Source organism: Macrobrachium nipponense, chromosome 16, assembly GCF_015104395.2.
Source record: "Macrobrachium nipponense isolate FS-2020 chromosome 16, ASM1510439v2, whole genome shotgun sequence".
Lineage (NCBI taxonomy): Eukaryota > Metazoa > Arthropoda > Malacostraca > Decapoda > Palaemonidae > Macrobrachium > Macrobrachium nipponense.
The window spans coordinates 23,091,846-23,114,899 of record NC_087209.1 but is presented as its reverse complement, the minus strand read 5'-3'; the positions used below and the strand labels follow the sequence as shown (position 1 = coordinate 23,114,899).

At 34.5% G+C, this 23,054-nt stretch overlaps 2 protein-coding genes across 2 annotated transcripts in view; one reads left to right on the top strand and one right to left on the bottom strand.

Moving 5' to 3' along the window:
* Positions 1 to 13,265: 13,265 nt before the first annotated feature.
* Positions 13,266 to 23,054, top strand: part of LOC135195613 (uncharacterized) — a 31,266-nt gene continuing 21,477 nt past the window's right edge. The window contains exons 1-2 of the mRNA XM_064221945.1: positions 13,266 to 13,315; positions 19,238 to 19,428. The gene's annotated coding sequence lies outside the window, so the exon portion shown is untranslated. The remainder of the gene's footprint in view (positions 13,316 to 19,237; positions 19,429 to 23,054) is intronic.
* LOC135195614 (DDRGK domain-containing protein 1-like) lies at positions 18,273 to 22,149 on the bottom strand (the record flags this gene model as incomplete). Its single annotated transcript, XM_064221946.1, is given in 4 exon segments — positions 18,273 to 18,843; positions 20,817 to 20,922; positions 21,273 to 21,455; positions 22,069 to 22,149. Coding segments are annotated over 4 exon segments (528 nt in total), but the record flags the coding sequence as incomplete, so codon positions are not given.

The following is a 23,054-nucleotide window of genomic DNA, read 5'->3' as shown; positions in this document are numbered from 1 at the left end:
GAAGTCGAAAATTTCTCAGCACGTGTCAGCCAGTTACACTACCTGGCTAGGAGCATAAACGAGCAGAAATCGTTCAACTGCAAATGCACGAACAGAACGGGAGTCTTTGCGTAACGATGCAGAAACTAGTCGCAATTCGCAAGAAAATTACCAACACGAAGAAATGAAGACCTTGAGAGAGACCAAGTACCAAGCTAATTTAATAAACTTTGATTACAAGCGAATTAAATTTTAACTCGTACTTTTCATCTAACGAATATCTCAAATAAAATGTCCACTTCCCAGTGATTTCTGCGAGCCACAGATGCGCTACGACGACCGAGTGCCGTATATTTGTGACGAGAGAAAATAAGACGCTGCTTATCCCATCATTAGTAAGGATTTTCATTTGAAAATTAACTCGAACTTGTCCATTCTTTTTTCATGTGGGATCCCCTTTCCCAGAGTAAAGGTCGTGGTCAGTTTCAAAAGTAAAACGTTTCTGTTGTTGAAGTTGTTATGTTTGGGTACCAGCACGGAATCTTGCTCCTTCAGCAAACCGTGTATTAAAAAAAAATTACCTAAACAAAAAACAATAATTTTAGAGTGCCGCTCGACACAAACAGAAATTCTGGGCAAAAATAAAACAAAATGTAATAACAGATTAAATGTTAAATATGTAAAAAATGAAGACCGCAATTTTCAGTGTGTGAGAGATCCTAAATATCTAAGAAAAAAATAGTTGCTGGTTTCAAAATTAAAAAAAAAACGGCACGGGCTCTTGTTCCTTCAGCAATCCTAATGTACATAAATCTTATTTAAACCTTAAACAAGAAATGTAGGCGCGCCTATAAGAAACGATCACCCATGCTAAGCAACTAAAAGAAAATGGGATGCCAGTTCGAAAAAAAACCTCGATAAGAAAAACATATTAAAAGACCCAAATATCCAGAATGAAAGAACGCAAAGGTTGGGCATTATAAGCCAATATAAAGGGACATTACAACCGAGGGTCACTCTGGCCAGGAGCAAGAGCTGGCGCGAGCGACTCCAAAAAGATTCCCGGTAAGAAATTCAGACCAGACTTATGTAAAGCTTACAAAGGCCGGCCCGCTTCCGGCGGATTGGTTTTGGCACAAATTCCTTTATGGTGTTTCTACTGATAATCTTTTTAGGATAACGGTCAAGCTGTCACGAAGAGCATTAGGAAAATGGTACCGGTTCCTGAAATGTTACCTCGCCGGAATCCGCCGATGTCTGCGGGAGGAAATCAAGGTTACTCGTTTAAAAAATATCGACGCGATTTCCTATGAATTAATATGTTTATAACGATTATTATTATCATCCGTAGACATTTTCTAAGACTATTTCAAGTATATTATGAGGTGTTAGACCAAGAGCTAACAGACTCCCAACCAATGTAGCTCTTAAGGAGTTCAAAAGTTTGCTAAAGGAAAGTGGACTCGCCAGCCATCTTACAGCATCTGCAGTCAGAATATAACCTTTAATAAAAACGTCGAGAGGAAACGCTACATCATAAGGAGTCAAAAGTATGAAGCCCTGAGAATAAAAAATAATCTGGAAGAAGTTTATATCATAAATAATTTTCTAACGGAACATTTTCAAGGGTCACCATCGTTTTCGCTTCACGTATTCTGCGACTCACCTCCTCTCTCATTCTACCATCACGTTGTACTTAGTCCCAAATTCCTACAAGGATCAACCACTTTCCTTCCGCCATTGTCAGTAATAACAATCTAATTCCATCTTTCTTTTTCCTATTTACTCCCAAAAACTTACTCTTACTTGTACTTTTCCTCAAATTTCTCCTCTTGCAAAAGATTTGTCTTCATTAGCTTCTACAACTTCCTTTACGACCCGCAAAACGTATCATACCTTCAAATTTATTTTCGTTATCCTCATGAAACACTGTATCTTCACACATCACCATTCCAAGGGTTATACTACAAGAAATTTTCCTATCCCACAATTTTGCACCTAAATTTAATTTATTTTCTCTGATTCCACGAATCACTTCATTCATAACCTACGACTCTGCCTGCAGGTATCTCCAATAAACAGCCATTAAAACAAAACATACCTTTTGTCTTAGACTTAACTGTAAACCAAACCATTCACTCCCATGTACAGCACATACTTTTATACATCTCACTTTCAATATAAAAACAATCAATTAATGGTGAATTCCAAATGATTAGTTATCCGTGACTTAATTTTAAATAGATAAATAAATATCTAAAGCACCATATGGGTTTCATATTCAGAAAGAGCGAATACAAATTGGTTAGCCTTTTGATTCTCATTAAGTCTTGTTTTAGGCCGAGGCTACTACCCACGAGCCATTCTCTACCCTGCTGTGACCGACAACAGTCAACTAATCTCCAGGTCCCTCTTAGGTTAGTAAAGAACCGATGGATTTTTTTAAAGAGAAGTACCTAAAGACATCTTCGAAGGTGAGGCGAGGTTATTAATAAATGATTACAATATGAAACCAAAAAAGAAAAACACACTGGATGAGAGGGAAAATTTCTCTTTGAAATTGTCATGCTCAAGCATTTTATCTCGAGTATGCAATACCTGATACTCACACACGCAAACGTGTATGCATGTATATATATATATATATATATATATATATATATATATATATATATATATATATATATATGTGTGTGTGTGTGTGTGTGTGTAATATATATATATATTAATTATATTATATATATATATATATATTATATATATTATATATATATAATATAATATTATGTAATATCTATATATATTTATATATATAATATTATAATATTATAATATATAAATATATATAGTATATATAATTATATATATATATATATATATATATATATATATATATATATCTATATATACTAATATAATAACATAATATATATGTATACTAATATAATATATATATATTAATATATATCAATATTTATATATATATATATATATATATAAATATATAGAATACTATATATATATATATATATATATATAATATTATTTTATAAGTATATATATATATATATATAATATAATATATATTAAATATATATTGCAACAAGCGTCAATTTTGGACCCTCGTTTTATTTCCTTAAACAATTTGGAAAACTGAAGGAATATTTGAAAAGGATAACAATACGAGTGTTGGAAATGCCAAATTTAGTAAATGCAACCCAATCTTGTTTTAACCGTTTGGACCACCATGAGAGATTGTATTTATAGTCTAGCTCCTTCTCCCTTGTGAATGTGAGTTTAATGACTGTCCACACCTGCATGGTAGCTTGTCATTCACTTGTCAGACGTCAATGCCGGCCATACGACAAATCCCTCGAAGGGTCTCTTGCACTTTTCTATTATACTCCTTTGTATGTAGGTCCCAAATCTAATTTTACAAGAGGCCATTAGCAGCTAGCGCCCTCCAACTCGTGGAAGTTCACACGTCTCGATGACCTGTCCCTCGTTGCCTTCTACCTGACTCTCCCTGCAGGTATCTCCAACCTTCGTCTGGACGTTGACCCGGCTAGTCTCTTCCTGAACTTACTATCGCGCAGTCCGGACTCTGCCCAGACACCCGCCTTGACGGCTCCACCGCGAGCCCCCCTTAGAAGCTCCTATGACACATCTTGAAGAGGAGCGTTTGACTGTCATCAGTAAAGCCTGCAAGCAACCTATATCTTCCCGCCGACACCCTGGCCCTGACTACGCCCGTCCTGTCCACGGACTAAGGTAATCAAAATTGGAAGTTGTTCTGTCGGTCCTTTACCTTCTATTCCTAGTGCTAATTCCCCATTTTAACTTTTATTCTCCTATTCCCATTCCTTAAATTCCCCGTCTCCATCTGAGATTTGCGTGAGCAATAATAATTGTGAAGTTGTTTTAGACAAGTGATATCTCATTACGCTACCCATGTGCTGTATGTATGTAAAGAAACGTGATATATAGTATCATAGTGATTCACATGCTTTTGAAATTAGCTTATATTCATTCATCATTTGGACTTGTGTACCAGCTCTGATTGCTTTGCAGATCCGTGAAGCCTGACCCATTGTTTGCGTCCTCCAGTAGTTCAACAGTGCCAATCTTGGGTTAAAACCCGGGATACAAGCGAGAGGAAAGGCTTGCTTACAGTGCTCCACTGCATACTGCTATTCAATGTAGTTAGTCTTAAGTTCTAGATCCTTATTTTAAGTGCTCTTGCTTGCAACTTGGTGGTACATTTGCCATTGCTGTAGTATATAGTAGAGTCAGTCCAAAGAGTGCATGGAGCAGATTAGTGCTCCTGCATCATATCTTCTGATTAACCTTATAGGATTTTCTGTTCATAGCCCTACGTGCCCCCCTTAGTCAGCTTCGGTGCATGCGCACAATGTGTAGATTTTTTAGTAGAGTCAAAATTTTGATTGCTCAGATCTTTTTTTTAAACTTGACAAGCAGACTATAAATGTATATATAAAACACTAATATCTAAGTATAATAAGAAAGTGACGTGTACATCATATATTATATATATATATATATATATATATATATATATATACATATATATATAGGGCTGTGTATACCAAGAGCAATTAGGCCTACTGTATCGTTCCACTAAAATATTCTGACATATGGTAGCACAGATGTCAATAGAGACAGTAGGAGAATGGTCACAGATATGACAAGCTGAATTCAGTAATCAAAACCAGCACGATGTAAAAAAAAATAAAAAAAAAAATAAAAAAAAATAAAAAAAACTACACAAAAGATTCACAAAAAAGAAGAAAAAAAAAGCAAAATTTCGAGCGACACCGTGATAACAAAACACAATGAAACTTTTGTATCGTGTTTGTATAGCAGGTAAAAAGGTACGGGACGCTTCACGGATTTCCCTAAAAGCTTTTTTTATTTTTATTCTCTTGCTAAACAAACAATGCACTTCTCTCTTTAATTCAGCGCATGGCAAGAAAAATCTCTGTTAGTGATCAAATTAAATATTTCATTTGCAAAGTGAATGCCTTCAGCAAATCTTCCGAAATGGATAAGAGAACTCTAAATATTAATAAAATGAAATTCAATATTCTCTTTGGAAACTAATGCTTTAGTGTGTGTGTGTGTGTGTGTGTGTGTGTGTGTGTGTGTGTGTGTGTGTGTGTGTGTGCGCGCGCGCGCGCCCGCTTAATATTCTCCTACAGCTCTTTGCCCAACAGTCCAAATTGTGGACCTGTTTTAGTTGGGATCAAATGTGATATAAAAACTTAATGGGCAAAAATATTATTTGAAATAAGTTCATACAAAAATAACCGAAATCATGAAGATATCTGATATTGTTAATAACTGATCAAATTTGCCAAATAAATATTCCCAAAGACCTAAAAGGCCATTCGAAACTTCCCCCCTCCCCCTAGATGGTATCGATGAGTTACCAAAACAAATTCATAAGTCTTCCTTTCCTTCCTTTTGCCTAAAGCACTTTTCGTTGACGTTCCGAAACAAGCTGATAATACTTTTTTTTAATTTATTTATTTATTTATTTATTTTTTGCAAAATGCGGTTTTCAAAGAGGGTCGAAAACAAACTTCAAAAAATTCTTTTGTGTCTCCTATCTCGAAATAAATTGTTAGAACCTAATCATTCCAAAGAGACTTGTTCGTTTTGTACAAGTTTGGCTTCGTCGTAAATTTAAAGAAATAGTTACTGAAATCCCACATCAAAACGAACACACAGGAACAGATACCTATCGGTTACGTCCATTAGGACATGAATAAAAAATACCATTTTAATACACGAAGCTATGTACCTATATTTTCCAAATGCCTATATAAAAGGCTTTGTTTTCAAAGTTATCACTGCCAATTAGCTATGCAATGGACAAACTGACTTTAATGTAAATATTGCTTGATACTTTGATTTCTTTATGAACAATGCCCTCTGAAAAAAAATATGGAATCATTATAATTAGGGCCAACTGTCAGATGAACTGAGACTTCTCAACGTGAGTAAAGGGAATGAGTAAAATTTTTATCAGAGTATACGAAAATGTTACCTGCATTACCCAATTTCGCCCATATTATCCACGGAAACAAGCCCAGAATAATAGGAGTGAGCAGGTGTAAGGAAAAAAATTAAATCATAATCAAGAGGCTTTTCCACAGAACCTCGTTACCATAAGCAAAAGGATTAAGGGTATTAAGTAACTTCCGCTAAAAGTTAACTCCATTTACGACCTGAGAAGCCTCTAAGTAGGTGCATGGATCGGCGATAGTAATTATGGTGTAAACCAAAACATTTTCAGCCGATCACTTTTTTTTTAATATCAAAACATATATTTTAACAAACTTCCTATATTAGTTATTATAGCTAATGTACTGAATACACTTCCTGTCAAAATCCGAGTGTCGTTTTCATCCAAGTGAACTAACCACCTGACTGGACAAAAATGACGTCTCAAGCATCGCTGCTTTATAAATAATGATTCATTTTCTCGTGGCCTTGAAACATTCTCCAAATATCTCTTACCAATATCAAATATTCGCTCCATAAACAACCAATATCAATTTTTTCTATGTAAGCAGACGTGCAACCTGCCAATTTCCTGCAAAAGATATATATAAACTAGACCAAAGACATCTCCGCCAAAAAACAAATATTAGCTTACCCTATGCCAATGCACATATCCTTTGCTTCTCAATCATCAAAGAAACGGTTTGAAGACATTAAAAGTTTCTCAACACTGATTTTCTGCATCTTTGAAAATATAAGCGGAATATGAACTACATTTCAATCTGAATCACGCACTGTATTTCTTACACTTGTGGCCTCCTTAACCTCAAAGTGATGCTTTCGCATAGAACGTGTTTAAAAATGTGTACTAACTATGTAGTGGAAAATGTATCGCAGATCACTAAGCGTAATCTGGTTCCTCATTAAAGCCATTATTCGTACAAAATTCTTGTATCAGCATGATATTTCCAAGTTTTGTTTCCTTTAATAAAATCCCTTTACTTAACATTGTATTCATTTACGGATTTCGCGTTTTCATAAACTACTGCACATTGTAAATCACAATTAAAATGTATCCTTCGACGACACAACCCTTACAGTACACATTATGCGTAATATGAAATTTGCGTTTTATTCAGTTCACTGCAACAGGAACACATAAGTATTTGCGATTTAATTAGCGAAATCTCTAGACACTACATATGCATCTATATTTCAATATAATTTTACTTAACACTGCCGAGCTACATACAGATGCCCAGTTCCTTTGTATGTCAATTACCAACATCAGACGTACCGCGTGTCCTACCCACTCATGTATAGATTTTTTTTTTTTTTTTCGTTTCTTAAGATATAAACCTTTCCCTATCGGAATGTCCCACACACTAAGTCTTACTTCGGCTCAGTCTTCCAAGTTACTGATTGTGGTCTGCACTGAATTTCAATCTGGCACCTCTTAATACAACCCGTTACTATTACCAAAAATATTCAAGATTCTGGGCACTCAATTCCTACTGTCATTAGTCTGACCTGTATCTGGATAAAAAACAGTATCACGTCTAGTTAAAGCATTATTCCAAGCTAAGTATGATTTATGGTTAGAATGTCGCTGAACAATTTCTCCCGCCTCTGTGAAACATCCTTCACCTGCCTAAAGATGTTCCTCTTATCATTCTTATCGACCCACTTCAATCAAAATTACCAACTTATTTCCAACATCGTTTAACACAAGCTACTTAGTACATAACCCCTGGCTATTTCTTTGGCCATGCAGAATTCATCATTTTTCTCATTCCTTGCGATTTTATGAAAATTGTTAACACTGAAGCAAATGAAATAACCTCTATGCTAAAATAATACTCCAAAAACAAACGTTTTATTAAAACTCTGTATCTACCAGTTTACTGACAATTTCAATCGAATCTACATTGCAAATTACTGGCATTTCCAAGTTAAAGCTAAACATGTTTTGCAACATTTTTCAGCTTCCAAATTCTAGTTTTTTTCTACTAAATATTTGTCTGCGAATGAATGCTAATTTGAGGTATTTGTAATTGAATGCAAATTTACAGCCACAATTACTGAACTGCTATTACTGTGTTATATAACAATATAAACACACGCACACATATGCACAGATACATAATACATACATCTTTTTTCGTGTTTATAAGCAGAAGCATAACATTTGGCATGAAATATCCTAAAATCATTGTTCCGTTGTAGGCAAGGCTGTGCGTTAATGAACATTTTGATCCCCAAACTCTTCCTCTTACACAAATACGTATCTCCAATCATTAAAAGCCACTGTATTATCATGAACAATTTCTCTCCCGCGCATTCGTGGTATCGTTTTGTATTAAGCTGCTAATTTGTATTGATATTAGCTGTTTATTGTCTACTCACTTGTAGTGCATGCGTTGTAATATTTCTAAAACCTATGAACTGAATTTAAAACCCACTTAGATATACAGTCCAATGTCCTTGTAGCCAAAATTCAGTTTATTTGGTAGTGTAGGGGAGGGAATATTACCGATTTCATTCCCAAAGAAAACGACCAAAGACTGCAGTAATCACAGAAAACGGAAGCAGGAAGAGCATCCCTAGCCCAAAGCCTACCGACGCTTTATCCCCACGAACTGTCCTCGAACTTTAAATGCAATCGGTTAAATAATTGCTTAGCCTTGGCCCAAACTTTCAAACACAACTGTGGAACAATCTTCATGGAGGTTTTCTGTGCTAAATCTTTCCACTTTTTCGCGTGTGTGGTATTTTATGTGCTTTGGAAAGTTGCTAAACAAATTAACGAACTTTTTGGCTTATTCCTTCGGAATGTGTACGCATTTTGAACAGGGATATCATGGGTTGTAATGATGCATACTGCAAGATGTCGGATACCATTATGTAGATGAAACGTTGGAAAATAGAGAGAAATTGTACCGTTGGCAGATTCCATACGATATGGAAGACAGAAAATGACGTGAATGAAGATGACCATGTAGCGTTTTTCCTCCTGCAAACTGTCGCTGAATCAGTCTGGATGAAGATGTCTTTATTTACCTTTCCGAGACGTTTTATTTACTGCTCTCCATTGGCAGAGCTGTACCTGGATGGGGAATTACTGTCTCTCTCTCTCTCTCTCTCTCTCTCTCTCTCTCTCTCTCTCTCTCTCTCTCTCTCTCTCTATATATATATATATATATATATATATATATATTATATATAAATATATATGTGTATGTATGTATATAGCTTTTGAAAACTTCTTTTTGTTTTTCAACCTGCAAATGGCCGTGTTGTTTTCCATTCGTTTTTAATGGAAAGGGATAATGTTCCTGTTGGTATGCATGCACACTCACAAACACATACGTGTATATATATATATATATATCATATATATATATATATATATATATATATATATATATATATATATATATATATACAGGGTGGGCCAAAAGTAGCCTCACATATTAGAGTACCTGAAAACAGAATAAAAAATAATTTATTAAACGCATAAAATTTTTCAGACATGAATAAGTGGCATATTTAAGAATGAGTGACATGAAAAGGATAAAAATATGTAGCATGTATTAATGGCACAGTATTAATTTTCTATTGAAGAGTACTTTGAATGAGAAACAGTTCATGAAAGAACTGTGAGGCTACTTTGGGCCCACCCTGTAATATATATATATATATATATATATAATTATAATAATATATATAATATATATTATTATATATATATATATTATTTAAATTATATATATTATATAATTATATAACTATATATACAAGTGTCTGTGCTCCCACTTTTTCATTTTTTTTATCATACATCTTTTCCCCTGGGAAGTGTTACTAAAAGGGATATTAAACTTATGGTGATCAACAGCCACTGGGATAACGCTGATGGCCCCAGCGGCCTTTATCATGTCGATAAGAACTCCACAGTCAACTAATTACCAGGTACATAATTCACTCCCTAAGCACTTCAAGATTTAACTAAAAGAGCCAAATACCTTTGGTGAAGCACTGGAATCAAACCTCGGGCCTTCAGATGATAATGCCAGTATATATAAACAAGAAAAGCTAAATATTTATTTTTAAGACCAAAGCCATAGGATAAGTGCGCCTCTTCACGCTCGTCTCAGCTAGTATTTATGGCTAAAATAACTTCACTTGCGCATTCACAAATAAGAACCTCAGAAACTTTAGCACAATAGCCATCACAATGAAGGCACATCCATAACGTAATCAGTTTTAAAGTGATACTTTCTTCTTGCAAAAAGTGTGTGTGTGTGTGTCCATTACCTATCCCTAGGCATTTTAGACGCTTAAATCAGGTTATAGAGGTGGCTAAATGATTCACTGAAGTCTATTTTTGCAATATCCCCCTTAATTGTTTTGTTACACAGTGAATTTTTCAGTCAAAAACAATTTCCGAAAAACCTGGCTTTTTTTTTTTCTATAACTAAACTTGGCTCCAGACAAACAGAAATTAAATACGTACATTTACAAATGACTATTGTCATATATAAACCTTTTTTTCCAGAATCTTGTATGATTAATTTTAAATGCTATTTCCGCCTCGAGAAAAACATTTTAACAACTATTGCGTGTTTGGGTCAAAGAATTAGATTCTCAACAGCATAATATTCCCATTTAATTACCCTACATCAAAGGTACCAAGTGCAGCCAGGATTAAGTACGAGAGCCTTGTCTAAACACCGTCACTGTCCTTCAGTATCTGGTCACAATAAAACGAAATTAAATATTGTGTCTAATTTTTAATAAAAGTTTTAAAACACTTATGCAAAAGTACCCCACCCCACCGTCCCACAGCTCGACAAATTCTTAACCCAACAGAGGTGAAATATAGCAACACGAAATTTAAGTCGAGTAACAATGTTACTTAAAAGAGAGAGAGAGAGAGAGAGAGAGAGAGAGAGAGAGAGAGAGAGAGAGAGAGAGAACTTTCTCTAACATATCTGTGACAGCTTCCTGAATCTTAGGTCGAATAAATTAAAGGTCAAAATATATATAAGAAAAAAAATTAACTACGCTTCATAAATAAAGTGAAAATTCTCGGTAATAAACTCATTTAAAAATCTTGATATACATAAAAAAAAAAAAAAAAATCTGCACTGCAAAGTATCAACATCCATTTACTAAATTAAGGGCAAGATTTGAGATTTAACTGACTAAACGGAACCATCAGCTTTGGGCTAGATGAGAGCAACGGTTACTCGTTTCCCTATGGCTTTTCAGTATTAGGAAAATTAATATATAGGTCGGGATGGAGAAAGTAATGTATATTTAGTTTGTACCAAGGTTGCAGTCAAAGTTGGGCGTGGCGTTTACGAATATTTTACGTTTATTTCGAAATAAAAGTTTTGCTACCATTTTCCCAAACTGTAAAATCCCAAGTTCCATACCTAACATTATTTTCGTTTAATCGTTTTTTACTCACATCGTCTTTTATAGATTTCCAACCCCCGAATCTGTGCTACATATTAGCGTTTGGGTTACATTTTCGACATGTAAAATTCACGATAATTTCTTATCTGTTATCTTTATTAGTACTATGCAATCCAAACCACAATCGAAATGCTTTTCAAGTACGCCCGCTATTCCCTGAACGCATGAATGTGGGAAGGGGCTGCTTACATAAGGCTTATAAGGCTTTTGTGTAGCTGTTTCGCATCGCACTAGCACGTTTTCTGACATCCTTATCTTTGCATCGTCCTTGATAACCAGCAGCCAGTATATTTACCGGTGTATAAGCTCATTGCGCTCTTATCCACTTAGTGCGGCGACTCCAGACGCAGGAATCGTTTTAACTAATCAATGGCAACAAGTGAAAAACTGAAACATCATGTCATGTCAGATACATACATACATTAAAGATTGCAGTTTCCTTGCCAGCATCAACTGCTAGTTATGATAAAACGTTTCGTGTAAGGGAGGACGGGGAGTATCCAACAAGCATCTCTTACAACTCATATATATGATAACAATAGCTAACATTAAATTGCAAATATAATCAGCTTGTTGGTCAGGGTAGAATTCGTAACATTTTACGAACAGCTAGTCATTAGCCTGGTGACTACTGTATACGTTGCAAGACACTAAGATGGCAAAGATGTGATGAAAGCACACGCCAACCATTCGATCGGTGTGACAAAATGAGACCTATCATGTGGGCAGTCTACGAAAGTTATCAAAACGAAATATGTGACCTTGACAGCTTCCGGTAAGTTAACAAAAATTATTATCATATATATCATAAAACCATTTAAATTCTAACCTGGCGACTAAGTGTAGTACAAAGACTCACGGGAGTCATCGATTGTTAGACCTTTAACCAGATTAATTATTCTTGAGCCCTTGATGAGGTCACGTAGGCAGGGATCCAGAGAACTCAGTCAGCAAAGACAGTAAGTCACGCGTTAAGTCTTGTTATAAAGATCGCAACCGGTACTGCGGTACCAATTCCCGTTTAATCAGCCAGCCATCTTAAGCTAGGCTACAAGTGAAAATCACAGGCCTACTACAAAACTGTTTGGAGAAAGGTAAAACGTTGCACATGGAAAAACATTGGCATTTAAATGTAAAATTGTGCACCAGTAACTATAACATAACGAGACACTAATAAATATATACATTCACATAAAAAATCTAAAACCAGTTGGAGTCATCGTCAATGAAGAGCAAAAATTACGACCTTCAAACAAATGAAAAGCAATGTATGCTCTAGAGAACAGTATCATATTCATGAGTCATTTGAACACTTCAAGATGGTAAGTGTAATTGCTGTGTTGTACAGATAAGTGTTCATGAACGCAACACACTAAAACTGGTAAAATGACATACTACAGTTCATAATACAACTTAACGCAAATAGATCATACCATGGCTGGGTTACTTACCTTACCTGCGCACCCTCGCCTATAGCCGCTTATGTGAACCAGACCACAAGTATCTCACATTGCCCGTTTACTGAGACACACGTAAACGACACTGGTATATTCATAATAAACTTTTCGTATGTGAAGGATAACTTGAACGGGCATTGAAATTAAAGATAACCAAACTAAATTACGAAGGATGACTTGAACGGGCAATGAAAATAAAAATAATATAACTACATTATGAAAGATAACTTGAACTTGCAATGATATTAAATATAACCAAATTAAACGTGAACATATGCAGATCTACTTCAAAATCCGGCAGGACGCAGGAGTACTACACGGACGACGGATGAGTGAGGTGGTTGAATCGAGAAATGAGACTAGTGTGACCGGTGAGTTCACTACGATGGTACGGTTCTCTAATTATATTATGTGAGCGTCAATTGTGGTTTGGTTGTATTGTTTGGCTAATCGTTCTTGGGCAGTAGATTCTGAACTCGGAATAGACAAAAATTTACAATATATGCTTAGTTCATTCTGTTTTTATATAATTGTAGGGTTACAAGTCTGGTGGTGGCGTAATACGCGTCACTGAAGTCATTGATGGACAGTTCGGTGCAATATATCGTAGTTCGGTGGTTCAAGCCCATCAAGTGACTTGGTCATTTATCAATTAAAATTCCCTTTCTGTATTATATCCGAGGTAGAGCCAATTGGATATTACATGACATGTAGCTTAACATTTATATATATCTTTTTTTATTTAACACAAAAGCCGTTTTCCCAGGCAGGGAGTGGCTCCAGAGAGAGAAAATAACGGTTCCTGCCATACTTAGACTTTAACTGCTGAATTGTGGATTAACCCCTGAGCAGGCAACATCCATAACGTCAATATCACATGTGAATGTCAGCTGTAAGTAACCTTACACTGAGCTCGTAACCAGTACTACGTAAAATCATTAGCAATTCATGTATAGTAACCGCACCATCTTAACCTATGCTACATGTGAAAATTATAGGCCTAGGCCTCATAGCTGTTGCTAAAAGGTGAAAAGTTGCTCACGGAAAATCAGTTGCACTTAAAAATAGATATATAAATCAGTTATTAAAACATAACGAGAAACTAACACAGACATATTCAAGTAGAAAGTCTAACAGCCAGTTAAAGGAGTAGTAATCGCCAATGAAGAACAAAAATTACATTGACCTTCAATAGCGACAAATGAAAACCCTACACTTATGTTTCAGAAAACATACGCGAGCCATTACAACTCAAGATGGTAAAGAAAAATACTTGGTAATCGAATTGATAGTGTTCATGAAAGCAATTGTCACGGGAGGATTTTTCCCTCACGATGACATTACGATAAGAGAATAATAATACTATACTCTGTTTTTTTTCATCTGTCCATCCGCCAGTGGTGTTTTTGTATGGTAACACTGCGTCCCGGACTTGAAATAGTTACGCTGTGTAAGTTTTAGGTAAATAAAGGATATATGGTTGTACATTTGCAACTGAAAAGTGTTTTAATAATTTACTGTATGCGAATTACACCGTTAATATTCGAAATAGGATATTGTTATTATTGTCGAATGTAAGCTGCCTTTTCGGGGTGGCGAATGGAACAGCCAGACGCAAATTCCATCAAACAGATGCTAAACCAAGTTACGTCATATCGTATCTGGCTGAAACGTACTTTATAAAAATTAACAGTACATACTGATATACTTACGTATAATGAAGTAATACGTTGACATCTTGCCGTAGTGAACAGCGAGAGAAGCAATTTTCCCGCCACTGCGTCTGGCTGTTCCATTCGCCACCCCGAAAAGGAAGTTTACATTCAACAATAATAACAATAACCTATTTCGAATATTAATGGTGTAATTCGCATACAGTAAATTATTAAAACATTTTTCAGTTGCAAATGTACACCCAGATATCCTTTTATTTACCTAAAACTTACACGTAGCGCAACTATTTAAAGCCCGGGACGCAGTGTTACCATACAAAAACCACACAGGCGGATGGACAGATGAAAAAAAACAGAGTATAGGTACTACCATACATATGCACTGTTGTCAGTCTTCTTGCCTGGAGACAGGGGTCGGAGAATGCTACTCTGTCATAGTTGACACGATGGGTATGAACGCTTCTGACGTTTCCGCTGCCTGATAATTAGGGTAGGCCTGAACTACCTGCAATCACATGATATTCCTTGTTTGTATGGGTCTTATTACTGATGAGGCCAGGTGATGTCTTCCCACTGGGAGGCAATTGAAGTGCTGATTTCCATTTTAGGGGTATTGAAGAAAATTCCTGGTACTTAGCTTGTTTCTTTATTACTCATTACATCATGCCAAATTTCTCCCAAGCCTAGTCTCCTGGACTTGGTTAATTTTCCTAGTCTTCAGAACTCCTGGACAAGATCCCTTGCAAGGGATGCATAATAATTTGTATTAGTAATTTGGTAAAATAGCCAAATTGAAGGGTGGACCGGTTGACGTCTTTTTCACACTCGAGAGCATTCGTGATCCTTACATGTGTTGCCAGTGTTACCAAAATGCAGACGAAAGATTTAGGACAGCGTTCCCACACTCAAAGTGAAACAAAAACAACAAGGGACTGGCCACACTGCTACGCACTCGTGTCCACAACAAAAACGAAAACATTTTACAGTTCCAATCACTCTTACAACAGTAGCATAATCTATTAGAGGATGATGATGAATCAATTCCTAAATAAATCACTAATTATTAAGGAATATTTTTTCCATTACACAACAACAAAATTTTTTAAAAAATGGCTAAAGACATACTACAGTAAGTAATGCAAAAAAGAAATAAATAAATAAAAAATAAGCAAGATCACACCACTATAAAAAAAATATTTTAGTTACGTTTACTTTCATAAGGCCGCATAGCCGCTTTACATGATCCACGACCAGGGGATCTCTCATATTAATATTCTTAGGAGATACACGTAATCGCCAGTGATTTACGCATAACGAACTTTTTTGCAATACTAAGGATAACTTGAACGCGCAATGAAATGGAAAATGGCTACAGTAAACACAGCGTTAACGCAAGAACTTCCACACCTGGACTGTCCTTGAAAACGCTTTGAGGGAGATATTTCACCAGTTGAACACGATCGTTAAGAAATATTTTGTGAGCAAAAATATAACCCATCGTGTAGTGGTTAATTTTGTGTGTGTGTGTGTATATATATATATATATATATATATATTATATATATATATATATATATATATATATATATATTCATAGGCTACACTATTTTAACTATTGGGACCCTCTTCTACTTCAGCCTATAGTTTAGCATAATCAATGAGCCCAAGGCTAGGTTTGTTTCAAGTCCTGTACATGACTTAAAGGTGTCCCAGTTGGATATAAAAGGCAAAGCTAAGGCTACATGTATATTCAAATAGAAAGGAAGAAATTCCTCTCACTTGGATAAGGTTGAATTGAGTATAGAATTTAGGCCAAAGACCGAGCACTGGGGCCTATGAGGTCATTCAGCGTTAAACGGAAATTGACAGTAAAAGGTTTGAAAGGTGTAACAGGAGGAAAACCTCGTAGTTTCTCTATGAATCAACTGCTAGGATAGGGTGAAAAGTATGATGGAAGTGGATATGAAAGGAGGTAAAGTAAATGGAACGAACGGGGTACTTGGATAAGACCTTCAGGCTATAAGCAATAAGTAAAAGTGTCTTTCCATCCTTCAGCCAATTGAATTTGTTGCATCATGTTTTCTTATTAGATCTGGAATTGTGCAAGTTACTTGCTTGCTATATGAACTGCTACATACAGACCAAGAAAAAGTATTACAAAATTATGAAAAAAATAAAAAATTACATCATTTCTTGTAAACTTGAAATAACATATTTGTCATATAGTATGCTGTAGTGTTTTAATGTTTTGGTCTTGCTGGTATTGTACACCAAACCAAATTTTGTCTGCTGTCACTATGCACCCAGTTCACTAAAGCCGCTGCCTTAATTGCTCATTAACGGTGAATGACCACCCTACATATAAAGCTGCAGTCATCATAAATAAGGCTTAAGCAAAGTGGTTAGAATTGAATTGAATACAGAATTTAGGACTAAAGCCAAGCACTGGGACCTATAAGGTCATTCAGCGCTGAAACGGAAAATGACCATAAAAAGTTTGAAAGGTGTAACAGGAGAACCGCCTAGTTGTAGAAGAGAGAATATGAAAGGAGGTGCAGTAAAAGGAACGAAAAGGGTTGCAGCTAGGGGCCGAAGGCATGCTGCAAAGAACCTCAAGTTATGATGGCACTACCCTCTTACGGGGACCAAGCCAAGTGGTTAGAGCACTGATAAATTATGTCAAGCATTATGAAAGATGGAGTACTTCCTTAGATGGTGGGAGATCAAACCTACATTGAAAATAACCATTTCTTTTGTTGGAACTCTGACCTGTTTAGTAAATGTTATTGGGGATGATGCATACATAAATTGAGAATTAAATCTTTAGTAATCATGTCATCCAGCCTCTCTTCAATTAAGCTTTTGAGTATTACAACTACCAAACTTCTCTGGGAAGGGCCACATACAGTATTTTATCCTGATAAAACTTAATTATTCAAATTTAGTTTCACAGTTCTTTTATTCCTCTTGGCAACTAATTTTACAATAACTTTATCTAATCCTTGTCAGGTAATAACTCCTTTTTAAGGTCCTCTTTCTTTTGTCTGCTTTTTGAAGAGGATTAAATAAAAGACAACTACGTAGCATTTAATTGAGGCCATCCTTACCTAAAATGGATAAAATTTTTCAATTAAAAGATAGCTTGTCTATTTAATTTATACAAGTATGTATGTTATTGCTCACTGTTACAAAAAACAAAGAATATAATTTACACCAAAGGAAAGTAAGATGGGAGAAGAGATTATGAAAGGAGGTATATAGTAAATGGAATGAAATGATTGCAGTTAGGGGACAAATGGACGCTGCAAAGAACCTTAAGTATGCCTACAGTACACGGCATGAGGTGCATTGACAGCAATATCCCCCGACAGGTAAACAACTTCAAAGGAGTGTTTCTTCTCTTCCCAGAATGCCTTACTTCACTCCCTTAGCCACTACACAATTACACATGGCATGTTCCTACCAGTTACTAATATCAACTCTTTAACTACCAAGCAATAAATTTAATTCAGCTTATTTTTCCTTCTTCTATCACCTCCTATCTTCCAATAGGCAAGTTCCTTCCTTTGCATAAAAAGTGATAACACAATAATTACTCCAGGAAATCACATCTGAGACACTAAAAAGGACAACTGAATTTAATAAAATGACAATGGAAATCTTGTAACATTTATTTTTGTTACAATCCATTTACTTTTCAAAACATTTTCCTACATTAAAACCTACTCCTTATGAAATGAGTGAAAAAGAAATTTTAGAAAAATATATGACTCTGCCTTGTAATGAAACAAACAAACAAATTTACACCCTTTAAATTCTCATTTTCATTCACATGTGACAGAAAGGGTACAGAAATGGACTATTCTCAACTTGCTTTTCATAAAGCAGGATAACTTTCAATGACTTAGAGATTATTAAGTCTTAGAATAAGCAATAAAAGTACAAGATTTCAAAAAATTTAAGTTTATTAGCAAAGCCTTTTCTAAAAACAAATACTGATTTGTTAACCTCAACAACCTGAAGCAATATCACCATTCTTAATTTAAGAAAGATAAAATATCTAAGTAGTTAACTGGAACACGTCTCTGGAGTAAGTGTGATTAAACTATGCGATGCCTCAGCCAGGTCTGCAATGGAGACTCTCCCACGCTGTCTGATGAATTTGGCAACTCCTTCCAACTCTTCTTGACTAATATAAATGAATTTTCCACGGTCATCAATAACACCTGATTAGGAGAACAAGTTATTAGTGCCATATAACTAGTTTCTAAAAAAGACAAACAAATCTGAATGGGACAGTTTCAATAGATTCAATATTCCTTCATTCATGGATTGTTGTAAAAACCCATATCACCCGCAGTATCAACATCTACAGACTGAATAGACCAAACTTATTAGGTTTTACTCTTTCTGTGAGGAAAGATAACACTGTATTTTAATGTAATGACTGGATGTTATCATCCTACTTATGGAAATATTACTAAACATTGTGAAATACAAAAGTACTATAGTACTTTTGAGATATAAAATATAACATAATTCAAGAATTATGTTATATTTTATATCTGTATCATCACTATTTTACCTTAATTTAACATGATCACTGAATCATATTTCTAGAACCTTGTACTGTTCACCTGAGAGCTGACAACAAGAGTTAAGGTTAGGTTAAGGAAGCTGGACAACTGAGGGAAAGAGATCATAAGATATGGATGAAAAATAAGAGGCAGAAAGAAGTGCAGCACATAGCTTGAAGGGATAATACTAAGTATCTTCAGTACTATCTAATATGCTCTGCAAGCTAACTCCATGTAAGTATATCTATCTAATCGCATTCTATCTAATCACAGTAGATAAATTTGATAAACTGTTAATGTACTAAATAAGCAACCTTATCAAATTATCATTAACCATCAACTTTTATTCTCCAAGATGACGACTGCTAATTTCATGTTATAGTACTTGAATACCTTTATTTAGCTAATATCAACATTAAGCCTAAATGTCACTAAATAGGGTTGACTGGAATTTTAATGTCTAATAACGGCATAACAAACTGAAATGCGCACATGTAAAAACTTGAAATTTTTTTACCAACCAATTAATTCTTATATAATAAAAGCAGATAATAACCAGAAATGGTTACAGGCACAAAAAAAAAAAAAAAAAAAACTTCAGTTACTATTCGAAGCAATCAAATCAATAAATATAACACCTGTACAATTATTAAAACCAGCAAACCTTAACTAACATATTGATTCAATAAAGAAAAATTGGTAATTGGAAATTTTTGTTTTGTACTACTATAAGCACCTTCCAGTTGACCACATGATAAATCCATAGGTGAAGTAATATGTACCTTTCTTATAGCTGTGTTCAATAATAATTATTTTTAGTTATAATTATCAGAAAAATGGGAGGCACAAAACTACCAGGTGGATATACTGAAAAATACCAAAAGCATTACATAAGTGACACCAACATGTGGTTAGTTTGACAATTCAAAAATAAAGGGGAAACACATTTCATTCCCAACCCTGGCTTTGTTCTTTCACAGTTCACAATTTTTTTTTTTTTTTTTTTTTTAATTATCCAATTAAATTTGATACATTTTTAACTTCCCCATCTAATTCATTAATATATCAGAGTTCACAATTTACCTTAACATGAGTTCACTTTAGGCCTGTAGTAATGGGGAACTTTAAATTTTGCAAAACTGAGCAATGTACTTGCACTGAAAGAATGCAAACAAATATTATACTGTAATTAATTTTTAATGGGCTACAATGCACTTGAAGTAAATATCTAGGCCAATTGATAATGATGCATTATGTACAGATCCATCTGATTTGCTACAGACATTCACTCACTGTTCTACTAACCACACCTGGCTTTCTCTATTGCTGCATTCTTAACCTTTAATATGGGTATCTTTCATAGTGAAGAATGCATCAAACATACCATCCATGCAGTGCTCCCAAAATTAGCTTTTCTCCTTTCATTTGGCAAAAAAATTTTAACATGTTAAAAGAAACATTCAAAAAATGGAAAACAACCTGAGAACTACCATATGCAGCTTAGTTTGAATACAACTAATAAGAAATCATTTCTTGTATTATATTGAAGTATTGGATTGTGAACTTACCAAAACAACAATACCTTTGACTAAAACTTCCCATCCCCCAGCATCTACATTTACCTGTCAGTGTTTTCTCAGTTTGTAAGTCTGTTACCCTCTTGATGCAGTCTTGTGTCTTCATTTGGAATTTTGCTGCTATATCCTCCAACACAACAACCTTGTTAGCCTTAAAAAATATATGATTGCCTTCTATAGTTATAAACTTCAAAAATGTACAAAAGTAATAGTACTATTACACCTGCTTTATGCTCAAAGTTCCAATAAAACATCAGATCATGTAAAACTGAGGTACTAAATGTCTTTAGGTAAACATTTCTGCTTAATTTCATTAACTTGAAACAGAAATTTAGTTCACTTACTTTAGCCTAATAATAACAAATTCAATCAAAGAAATATTCCAGGACTCAAAAGATGTCAAGAATAACAGATCAGGCAGACAAATAAGTTATCTGTTTTAAAAATCAAGCAAGCTGTAAACAAAAGGAGTACATGCATAGGAGTTCACAGTTGACTTACTTTTATATGCTCTACAAATTCCTGGAGCAGATTCCGTTCTGCATTTTCATCTGTGTTTTCATCAAAGCCTTCTTCTTCAACTTCAAACTGAGCTTTCATGGCCAAATATTCCTCCAATTCCCTTTTCTCTCTTTCTTCTCTTTGTTTTCTTTCCTCCTCTTCTTGTCTAGCTTCTTCTTCAGCCTATTAATAAAAAGATACACATCAAATAAATTCTTCAAGCAATTATATACCTTCTTTTCCATGCAAAAATAGTTAAAATGCAAAATGTTAAATTTTAATGTTTACTCAATAAAAATTGCTGGCAACATTAAATCTGAATGCTCACTTAAACATCTGAAAACAGTTAACTACAGAAAAAGAAATATTCATCTTTATGTAATGCTGAATTAAGTTTTCTACAACAATTTGAACTGCACAAGAAAGGCTCAACTCTCAATGCTAATTATTTCTTATATTTCCCCTAAACTGATGTCAGTTGCAATGAATGAACAGTATAGTAAATATCTCCTTACTAATCTCTTTTGATTTTCCTAAGGGGCTTATCCCAGTTGGATATCTATAGTATATATATTTTCTACTATGTCCAATAACTTGCAATTTTCCTTTCAATCATCAATGAAACCAATATCTTACAAAGATGTAAAAAACAAAATTTTCAGGAAAAGCTTTCTTTAGTACAAATACATAACCCAGCACCATATATAGTTCTATACAGTGCAATATACTGTTCAGAATTAAACTCAGGTTAATTTTTCCAAGTTATCTGTATATATTCTGCTTATAATGTACGTACCTCCAATTGTTCCTCTTTGCGTCTTTCCTCAGCAAGTTTTTCATCTCGTTGTTTTTTCTCTTCTCTATCACGTTCATCAGCCTGGAGAAGGAAACAGAAAAATCAATGAAGTATGCATCTTCCAACTGGTAAAAAAAAATGCTTCTGTTAAGCACAAACTATTTCAATAAATTATCCAGCTCATTATACAATACAGGAAAGAATGCTGATGAATACAATGCACATTTTTATTTCCTATATATTGTATTACAGTACCATAAGCACCCTATTCCTCCTTATCTTTTAAATAAATTGCATGAGCAACATAAGACTCCCATGAGATCACTTCCTTATGCATATAACCTACATTTTTCTCTCTAGTTATATTTTAAAAACATTCTTACTAAATATCAATAATGGGTTTCAATTACTCATCAATAGTTTACCTCTGCCAAAAAATTACATAAAAAAAAATACTACGGACTAATTTAGTCTTTCTCAGGTAGATTTTGAACACATTTTTGACAAGAATATTAGAACTTACAATTTCACTAAAACCTAATTTTCCATCACAGGAACATATAAAAGGACTGTTCACTTCCCTGCATGATATATTCACTTAATTCTGTTAATACATTGTACCATTGCCAGTACGTTTCTGTTATGATTCTAAATACAACAAGAGATGATTATGCTAATAACTATACTCTCTAAGGAATTCAAAGATCATGTTTTCCTCTCTTATGCAGTGCTAATAAGCATGCAATTCTGGAATAAGACTTTCATTAATAAACAAAGTTGCTTCCAGCATTAAAAGGAAAAATCTCATCAAACTAGAAATCTTCAAAATATATATTTTTTTTTTATTTCCAAAAATGAAAAAATAAAAATATTTTCTTGAACTAAGTTTTCTTTTAATTTCTGTTGAAGTCAAGATATATATGGTATGGTGAAAAGCATCCTTAGTACAATAAATGCAATGCAGTCCCAGAAACCTTATCAATGAC